General features: G+C 42.8%; 1 protein-coding gene across 1 annotated transcript in view; it reads left to right on the top strand.

Moving 5' to 3' along the window:
- Positions 1-203: 203 nt before the first annotated feature.
- The window catches only part of pvrl2l (PVR cell adhesion molecule related 2 like), a 72,336-nt gene continuing 61,709 nt past the window's right edge, over positions 204-10,830 (top strand). The window contains exons 1-2 of the mRNA XM_031871232.1: positions 204-328; positions 4,003-4,067. Coding sequence (XP_031727092.1) covers positions 204-328; positions 4,003-4,067 — 190 coding nt within the window. The remainder of the gene's footprint in view (positions 329-4,002; positions 4,068-10,830) is intronic.

The raw sequence follows: 10,830 nt of genomic DNA, 5'->3' as shown, positions 1-10,830 counted from the left end.
GCTCTCCTGGAGAACTTGACAGAAATTGGAGACGAGAAGGTGTCGAAAAACAGGCTGACAGAGAGGAGACACAAGGAGCGGGGCTTTGAGGAAAATGAGCCGTGCAACGGGCCATGGGATGTGAGGGTTCGACACGACGGCAGCAGCAGATGAAAGCAGAGAAAAGTGGCGTGGAGGGCGAGGGATGAAGAGGAGTGCGCACAATGATGAAGATGGGAGAGGGAGAAAGAGAGCGGCAGGGGTTTCTGAGGGAGGAGGCTGACCTTGAGGAGATGCGGGGGAGGGGAGACACAAGAATAGAGAAAGGGAGGGGTGTGGAAGAGGAGAGGTGGAGTTGAAAAGAGTTGGATGAGCCTGAGGGAAGGTGAGGACAAACAAGGAAACAGGAGTCATGTAAGGAGACACAGAGCGGCCGTTTTCTCTTCCGATCTTGCAACCCGGCTGCAGGGATTTGCTCCCAGTTCATCCTAAAGGTGTAGAAGTGATGGGGTTGACATCAACACTTTATTTGGAATCACCCTATTGACTGAAATATCTTTAACGGCACTAAACATTTCAATGAAGGGTCGAGCCCAGACCACAACTATACACACCACAGTATGCGGATGGGAGCATCCGCATACTTTTGGCCATGTAGTGTAGTCTCTGGAATATGAGTCGACGACAACACCTGTTCAGCTAGTCGTCAATGACTACGTCTACATGAACACAATATTAAATTATTTGCCCTCATTCAATAAAGACAATATTCCTACTAAGCTGTTCACATGGATTATGAAAATGAACACTCCAGTAATATTCCTGTTTCCGTGCAAGCGTGCATACTAAAGTAAAACTCCTCTCACACAACACCAGCCTCCCTCGTTCATTCCTTTCTACCACCTTCTTGAAATGGTCGACGTTGCTGTACATGAGCATGTCTCAAAACTGTTATCTAAAAGATTTCATATGTTTTAAAAGTCGGTGTGTTTCCCCTTTGAGCAGAGATGTAGACTTCTCTTTTTGGCATGCAAAACAGTAGTGGTGCAACGGATCATAAAACTCACGGTTCGGATCGTGTCACGGATCAGAGTCACGGAGCGGATCAAAGATCGGATCAGCACCAAAGAAAAAAGGAGCAAAAATCATTTCAACCACTCTGAAGTCAGTAAACCATCAACGATTCCAAATGTTTTCCTTTTACTTTGTTATAGTCATTTATAATATTTTTTTCTATTCATAAAAACACAATTGAAATGATAAGGAAATAAAAGATTGTATTTTTATCGATTCAAACAAATGTCATTAGTTGATTTAATGATTGATGATTATAATCTGTTTAGAGCTAGTGTAAACAGCTCATAGTTCATCTCTGATATCTATTCATGTTCCTCTGAAAATGTCTCACCAACGCTACATTTTACGAGATTACATTTGAACACATCATGATAAAGTTATAATTTGCAAAAAAAGAATGTTTACATGTCCTAAGAATTCTCCTAAAACCAGAATAATATCAGCATATCTCACATGTTTTAATCAGAAGATGCTCCATTCTAAATATACAAACGGATATTTACATGACCCATAGCAAATTCAGAACATTGTCGTATTGGTATTGGGGAATATTGGGGGCCGTTCACATGTTGCATCTGAAAACGTGTGGAAAATAAAAGATATGTGCCGGCTGTGATTGTTCCTCGTCACGTAACTTAAAAAAAGCCCTGAGAAACAGACGATTGGGAACTGAGAGGTTTCCCCAAAAATCATGTGAACATCATTTAGTCATTTAAAAAGATTCAGCAGCAACATCTTCATTTCCATTAGCAGTGACTCATACATGCTGGATTATCCACAGCTTTCATGGGAACTACTTTCTACTGAAGAAATAGTTCCCATTTAAAGATGAATGTTGACCGTGAGCTCTGTGGAAACCAGCGTGTTGTTGTATTTCAAATGTAACGTTGAAGGCACAAATCTTAGTATCAATATCTGCATAGCTCGATACCACGAGAGGTTTGTCCCGAACCAAAAAAAACAAGCGAACAATGTGTGCTTCAAATTTCCAATAATCCACTCTTTATTCCCCCCCCCCAGTGCCCATGCAGGCAGTGCACTTACAAAATGAAACTATTATGCGGCGTCTCATTTCCAAGGAAGACATAAAAAGGGCAGCCGCAGCTTCACCGCCCACTGCATCAGTTTAGCTCGTCTACCCCCGAAGCGCAGAACACTGTCAAGCAGGAAGCAGAGTGCGGCGACATATTGTTGGAGTCGAGAGGCCAGCAGACAGATAATCAGACGTGATGTGATGTGGGGGAGGAGAGAGCGGGGGCAAAGTGAAGCACATGCAGTGTTACAGGGGAGGACAGTTCAGCGTCTTTATTCAGCACCTTCATTTCAGTCCATAAGCAACTTCATTCTTCAGTACTTAACTTGGACTACTAGTACACAGTATTTCAGTGAAGTCAGCTTCAATCGTATTGATTTTGTGCCTTCTCGTCTCCTCCGATCTTCCAGCTCGATCGATCTTGACTCAGTTCCTCAAATGCATCTCGAGGAGCGAGGAGGCTTATTGGAGGAGGTATTCGCAGTGGTACTCCGGTGTTGGAGCAGTCTCCTCCGCACCTGTGACGCACAGCTGCATCGGTCCGTCCGATGCAGCTGTGCCTCACTTAGTGTTTCATTGACGTCGACGACGTCTCATTTTGTTAAACTCCCCGTTGCCTCGAGTCCTCTCACCTCGCGTCTCTCCCTCGCCCCCTCCGATCGCATCTCTCGTGGGCGGGAATGGGAAAGGCCTCTGATCCCCAGAGGATGATCCCCTCACTTTGCCTCTAGTGAGGTTGACGACAGTTTGAAGTGAAATGTCTCAACAACTTTTGGATTACCATGAAATTTGGCAACAAAGTATCCTAAAAAAAATGTAGAAGGCGGTGCTCAAGTTGAAGCCAATCAGCGACAAGACGGGAGTTTTTCAATACTTGTTTCATTTCCTGGAAGCCTTCTTACCTAAGACGGTAGAGACACGGCTAGAGAAAGAAGTGGGTAGTGCTTAGAATGGGACCGTTTCAGATATGTGAGCTTTCTATATTGATATATTTCTATATCGATATGTGGCCTTCTCTGAGGGCAACCGTCATGGTGATACAATGTGTCCATTACTTACTCAAATGTACTATTTTGCATCAATTGGCCAACGTTAGCATGCTAACTCGCTAAACTAAGATGCTAAGAATGAGCATCTTGCCGTATTAGTGTAATTTACGTACATTTGATTCCTGTAGACATTGTTCTTGCACTTCTAAGGTGACTATGCAGTGAAATACTTCCACTGTCTGTGATGCAACTCTCCCACTCGATATTTAGTGCTCAAACCAAATCATGTCTTGTGTAAATGTTTGGAAGTTCTTTATATAAATTTTTCTTCTTCTAATTTACACACTTGTCAGATGGTCCAGACGAGGTGAGAGGGAGAAATGTGGACACCGAGACGGAAATGGGACGGGGACACGAAACAGGAGCAGGAGGGCAGTGGATGACAAGAAAGGGAGATTGGAAGTAGAGAGAGAAAGAGAGAGTCAGTCAGAGGACAGGGGGAGGAGGGGAGGCTGACGGCTCGAGTTGAGATCAGTCTGCTTAGTGTCTGTCAGTTGGACAGGAGAGAGACTGAAAACAGCTGGGGGCTCTCACTGCATGTGTGTGTGTGTGTGTGTTACTGCCGACACAGGCTGTCCTGTGTGTGGTGTATGCGTGTTTACACTAGAAGGAGAGAGAGAGAGAGAAAGATGGGGGGATGAGGGGGGGCAAGGACAGCCAGAGATCAAAGAGACACACGCACACACACACAGGAACCAGCCTGTTCTGGCAGTGATTGGTTAGGACTGTTGGATGTGATCTCGATACCTGCAGAGATAATAGATTTAGTGAGGTCACGTGTGTGTGCGCGCGCGCGCGCGCGCGCACACACACACACACGCACACACCTGCAGTAGCCCAGTCGCAGCAGTGTTGATATGGTAGAGCTGTCATCACTGCACCAAGAGAAGGCGAGAGCAGGACGGGCTGGAGGCAGACAGGAGTCCTGGGTATGAATTGAAGCGTGGCGAGGAGCGCTCAGAGACTGCATCCTGTGTAATATCGGAGCGTAATGTGCTGGTACACAGTGTTGTGCCGTCCCTCACACACTCTGCTCTGTTCCACTGTTTCTCGCTCTCGTCCGTCTGGTCGTCGCCGCCTCGTCGCCTCGCTCTTGCGTAGACCTGTTGTACGTCGTGTTTTTCTTCTCCTCGCTGGTGTTTTATTCAGCTCTGTGCTTTACATTCTGTTCTTGTTGTTCTCGTTTGTTACTCGATGTAGTTTTTCTTTTTCTTTGTGTGTGTGTCTCTGCGTGGGCTTCTGTTTATTTTTGGTGACTCAATGTGTCCTCGAGACGGCCTGCTGCTGCTTCATTAGATTGTATCAACAGGCGACCCGGATCTCATGAGTAACCTGGATGGCTGTTTGCATTCATGAGGGTTATACACTGTGAGGTGATAGATAAACAAGTATGCCGATGGCATCCTAATGCACACGCTTACAGGGGCTTAAGTCCTGGGCTCCATGTAAATAGACTTGTACTTGTATAGTGTTTTTCTTGTCTTCTGACCACTCAAAGCTCTTTAACACTACATGTTCATTCACCCATTCATACACTGACAGCAGGGGCTGCCATGCAAGGTGCCCCCTGCCCATCAGGACTAACTAACATCCTTACAACATTCACACACCGCAGGAACAGCTACAGGAGCAATTTGGGGTTTAATGTCTTGTCCAATGACATATCGACATGGACTAGTGGAGCCGGGGATCGAACCGCCTCCTCTGATTGAAGGACGACCCTGCTCTAGCACTGAGCTGTCCCACCAGGGGCCTCGTGAGACATGAAATAATGTTTAAATATATAGAAATTATAATATTTAGTGGTGCAACGAATCATGAAATTCACAGTTCAGATCGGATCAGGGATCAGAGTCACAGGTCGGATCAGCACAGAAGAAAAAAGGAGGAAATATAACTTTTAGAGATCCCTGATCACGTTTTTCTGCCGCTGATACTAATTGTAGATCATTGATGATCCATATTGGCAGACACAGATCCCTTTGTTGTTTGATTATAGCAGCTGGTCTACAAGGATCCATCCGTCCCCAAAAAAAATCATTTCAACCGCTCTGAAGTCGGTAAACATCAAAATACTAAATATTATCCTCTGACTTATACTTACAGTAATTTATAGTGCTTTTCCTCCCTCATAAAAACACACAATTCAAATGATAGGAGAATAAAATATTGTAATTTTCATTGATTAAAACAAATCTTGTCATTAGTAGTTTTAATAATGTATTATAATGTGCTTAGAGCTAGTGTAAACAGGTCATAGTTCATCTCTAATATCTATTCATGTTGCTCGGTCAGTGGTGTGGAGTGTTACGGACGTGCAGCAGCATTAGGGGTCATGTCTGGTCATCGGAAAGTTTAACGTTAGCCAGAACTGAAAGAAATGGAAATGACTTTAATAGGCGCTGGATTATTTACACAATATTAGCATATGTGTATCATTGATGATATTGATATTTTATTTTTAAGATATTAAGATGGCGGACTGACAGATTCCTTGCTTCATAGGAAGATTCAAAATTGTATTGTGTTCCTACAATTCTTTGTCAAATGTTCAGTAAACCGTCCTTCCTTTTGTTGTGGAATCCCTGGAAACACTTGGATGGCCTCCAATGAGCTCTGAGCCCCATGCTCCAACCCCTAATTTAATTTAGCTTCTTTTTTTTATACGCATGTCGAGCCCCAGCCCCCCTCCCCCCCTCTCTCCCCAGCTCAGTGTCGTCGTCGGAAGCATTAACGTTGGCGTTCGTCTGCTGATCTTCTCTTATTAATTTGTGTTCAGCTTTGTAATCCAGTTATTTGCCACTTGCTTCTTGTTCTGGCAGAAAATATCAGTAATTTGGGCTCAGTGCTTGGCTGGCCACATTGCTCTCGTCTTAGTGTTTTACTGAAGAGTGCTTGTTAAAACGGACCGGAGTCGCTTTGAAATCAAATGAGCCAAATCCACCCCCATTGTTGGAATCCACCCGTCTATCTCAGTGATTCACAGCCTCCGCCAGCCCAGGAGTGATGAATCACAAGTTGATTTCTAGAAGAGAAAGAAACAAATGTAATGTCTGGTAAAATATGGGTCAGACTTTGTGATCAGTTAGTTGTGCTTGTAAAATGTTGAATGTTTCCAGCTTCTGGCTTCTCCCTGTAATTGATAATTAAAATGCCCGCTGCTGTTGAACATTTAGCTAATTTATGGCCACAGTTAGCAGTCACATGGCCTTGGTTTGGCTGTTTTCATTATGAAACAGCAGAGAACAATCTGTTTAGAATGTATGTCTGAATCTGTATTACGGCATGCATTAGCTGGTGGATTATTATGTCAGGATTGACAAGTGGACCCTTATGATATGGAGAAGTTGTTTGATTATGTCCTGGAAATTATGTATGTAGCATTTATCTCTCGCTTGCAAATGGAGGTAATGTAACATGCAATCTCTTTGATAATCGAGAATATGAGCGAACAAGAGAGTGGCAGGTGTCAACGCACACACACATACACACACACACATACCAATGAGCCAGTTTCCCTTGTGTGATAAACCCTTTTCGTGAGCCGGGCGAGAGTTAATAGGCAGATCATGCAGCTGGAGAGGAGGCACTTGCATGCAAGTAATCGCTAATGGGCTTGTGACAGTGGCGCTAAACGCACCTGATTGAGGCGTGGGTGGATAATAGCAGAGAGACTGGCACTGTACGTACTTGGATAGCAGCCTCACATACAGAGGTGGACGGATACGGGCCCAACCAAAAAATAGAGATCAGAAAATAGAACCCGGTGATTGCTGGTAGATTAGTGTGAGGACCTCTGAGCCCGGAGCAGCCTTGCAAAAAAAAGATGGAGAGAAACAAACGATTAGGGCCAGTACCCAAAGTCACTCTGAATCAGGGTGTTGGTCAGGCACATGGACCGTACTGACGCCACACTTTGGTTTGGTGACTTCAGTTGTGCAGCCTCGAGTTCAGCATTTTGTCCGTCGCCATCTTGTTTTTTTTATTTCTTTGTCTTGATTTTTGGTCGTCATTTTGGTTTTTGTCTTTCACCATCTTGTTCTTTTGGTCGTTGCTTAGTTTTTGTTGTTCTTGTTTTTAGTCTGTCTGCATCCTGGTTTTTGTCTCTTGCCATCTTGGTCTTTCCCCCGTCACCATCTTAGCATTTTGCGACCATAAGTGACACGAGAAGGTGGAGCTGAGAACACACTGTGAAAGAGTTAAAGTTGTAAGATGAAAACATGGTCAACTCCCAGACCGGACAACGTCATGGTTGTGACCTGTCAATCACAAAGTAACCCTGCCCTAAAGCATACCCTGCTTTATGGTCTATTTGACTCTAAATGGACCATCATTTAGTAAATGCATAAATCAAGAGAGAAGTAGTCATTTTCTCATAGACTTCAACACAACCAGAGGAGTCGCCCCCTGATGGACACTAGAGAGAATGCAGCTTTAAAGCACTTTTCAGAACCTGGTCAGGCAACACAAGCAATCTGGCAATCTGGGCAAATGTGATGGCACTTTATTGATTTTAAAAAGTAATTAAATGACAGATTAATGACGATTAAAAAGACTATTCATTGCAGCCCTAATCAGCAGTCAGTTAAGTTCCGTAACTCTTAACCCATTAAAGTACCAGTGGATAAAGATTATTTAGAAACCAAAGATTCGTAGTTTGATGACTTTGCTGATGACATTGAGTGTGAACGGTCCCTTACAAACGGTGCTGTAGCCAGAGTGAGATGAATGAAGTGTGATTGATAACATGTAGTGTAGCAGGTTGTCTCTCAGGAAGCTTTTTTCTGGGCAAACTGTGTTTTCCATGGTAATTAAGAATAAAAAAGTTCCACAAGGAAACTTGTTATTGTTTCTGTCACATCACAGCAATCTGCTAACTTGACTTCCTTTATAAGATTACACAAGTGGAGAACATGTGATGGTCTGTGGGAAGTGAAGTGGGAGTTTGAGGGCAAACATTGTGCTTGTTCCTGTGGTTTTTGGACCAGTCCTTTGATATCATGTAGTGCCATGTAATCTATACATCTCTGCCCAAGTATCACTGCCGTACACTCCCTGATTTAACAATAACAAATGAAAAGAGATCCACATCATTTCAAGCCCTCTTTTGAATATTCTGTCTCAGTTTCCCTCGCCCTGTGGCCCCCTTTTGCCTTTGCTTGTCCTCTCTACCAATATTGGATAACCATCTAATTTGTTCCGAGCTACATCTCTTATATCTTGATCCTCTTCTCTTCCTTTTTTTTTTTTTTTGTATAATTCCTTTTGATGAATTCCTCGCTGGCCTTTGATCTGAGCGGCAGAATGCGAGTGTATCGAGCAGTGGAAGCGCATCAGATGGGGAAGGCAAACTCTTCAGTGGAACTCTGAGGGAGAGATCCGCGCTGCCTTCATCAACAAGGCAGGGACATGAAAGGAGGCACGGAACAAAAGGCAATCGACACGCTGTGGATTCTTTTGTTTTGTAAAGACGTGACAGAGATGTATCATTTAATGCAGATCGGCATGCGGACATGTCCCGCTTCACTCTCTCCCCGCCTTCAACCTTTTGTCCTCCCCTGAAAAGGAGCACAGTTGATCCCCTTAAAGTGAACTCTGTGCAATCGCTTCTTCCGTTCGCTCTTGAATATGCTGTTTTCCTCCCGTCCTGTTGCATGCACTTATTTTTGTTTGCATGCCGTAGAAGAGGCGGGATTTTGAAAAGAAAAAAAAAACAAGACATAGAACCCTCTGTTCTTTACCTCGACGTCACCGCTGGTGCTCTCGTTATTTAATGTGGAGATGAAGCCCGCAGTGAGAAGGATTTTCTCTGTAGTTCATACAGCCGGTCATGTCTCTTGGTGCATTATGCAGGAATGAAACAACCTTTGTCTTTGACTCTGGTTCATCCAGGGAAGCTTAATCTGATCTTAAATCTCTTTCAGCAGCATCCTGCATCCATATTCATCAAGGCTGTAATTATAATATGTATTGAAAATGTATGAATACACAGAAATTCACCATGCTAAAACAGACAACAGTACTCCGCCCTCAGAAATCATAAGCAAATGTAATCATAACCATAAATTAACTTAACAAATTACCATAATATTAGTACTGCTTCTGGTGTTACGGTGTACTGCAGTACCGTGTGCCATTGCTCAACTCTGCACAGCGGATTATTAGACCAGCATTATTTTATTCTCGCTAAATTACGACCGTATTCTTAAAATATTGCAACTTTTTTCTTGAAATATTATGGCTTTAATCTCATGAAATTTTGACTATTTTTTGAATATTCACACTGTTTTCTTGAAATATGACTTTATTCTGATTTCATTGTAACTTTATTCTTGTATTACGACTTTTCTTGAAATATTAAGACTTAATTTAGTAACGATACACTCTTGATATTTAAAAAACGTTCTGGAAATATTATGACTTTATTCTCATTGAATTACAACTTTATTCTTATAATATTACTAAATTTTTATTGAAATATTAAGATTTACTTTTCATCAAATTTTGACTTCATACTCAATTACAACTTAAAAAAAATATATATTATGACTTTATTCTCATTTTATTAGGACTTTATTCTTGTAATATTACCTTTTTTCCTCAATATATTAATGAATGATGAGAGCCTTGCTGCATCAACCCACTGACTCAACCCGTTTCGGCCATCTTGATTGGTTAATGTCTAATGGATTCAGTATTTTGCCCAAGGACAAGTCGACGTGCTGACTGGAGGAGCCGGGCATCAAACTACCAGTCTTCCCTTTTAGAGGAACCTCTGAGCCACCGCACCAGCTGATGTTCTCTCCTCTGTGGAGAGAGGCACACTCAGTATATGACTCATATGAGGTGTCTGGAACACTTCTGAAATCCATTCGTATCGAAGAGAAAATTCTCCTAAATGACTCGTATGTGGCCCTTGTGAGCAAATCTGTTTGTACAAGCAGTTTGGAAGAAGTTTCTTCTGAAGTTACTACCTGTAGAGATGCATTTGCCTTTTAAGAACACAGTATGTGTGTGCTTTGACACACAGAAACAGAACAGTATAGACTTGTTTCAGCTAAGCACTGCACTCATACGAACAAGATGGGCAGCAGATCTGCCACCTGTCTGTTTCAGGGGATCATTTCTATCAGATAAATGGAGGACATACTTGAAGAGGTGGGAGTTGTTCTATACATACCTTATTATTTCAACCGTGTAACTAAATTGCATATCTTCCACCTATTCATTATGATAGAAATGGCTTTCGTGTGGAGGATCATGAACCTTGTCAGCCTCTTGTTGGTGGAATGGTGCTTGTGTGAATGGCTCATCCCTGCCTCATCTATCATCAAAAGGACAAGAGGAACTTGATTAAAGAAGAAGAAATACAGAAGAAGTCATTTAGTGTCAAATACCAACTACTTGTGAGTCAGCTCTCACGCTCATTGTAAGTAATTGTAAGGCGCTTTCTCACTCTCTCATATACACACTTAATCTTCCCACACTGCAATCCATGTTATGAAGGTATGGAGTCTGGATGTTAACCCCAGATTTGCCAAACCTTCAGAGAATGCCTAACCATAACCATTGGAGGTCAATACTTAACCTTTACCATCTCGCCAGATTTTCACAAATGAAGGGTAACCATGTAGCCGGATGGCCTATCCTAACCTCAACCGTTCAAGGCCAAATCCTACCCTCAACCGTTCA

Source organism: Anarrhichthys ocellatus, unplaced genomic scaffold (assembly GCF_004355925.1).
Source record: "Anarrhichthys ocellatus isolate YVR2014 unplaced genomic scaffold, GSC_Weel_1.0 scaffold57, whole genome shotgun sequence".
NCBI lineage: Eukaryota > Metazoa > Chordata > Actinopteri > Perciformes > Anarhichadidae > Anarrhichthys > Anarrhichthys ocellatus.
This window is presented reverse-complemented; position numbering and strand designations above follow the sequence as displayed.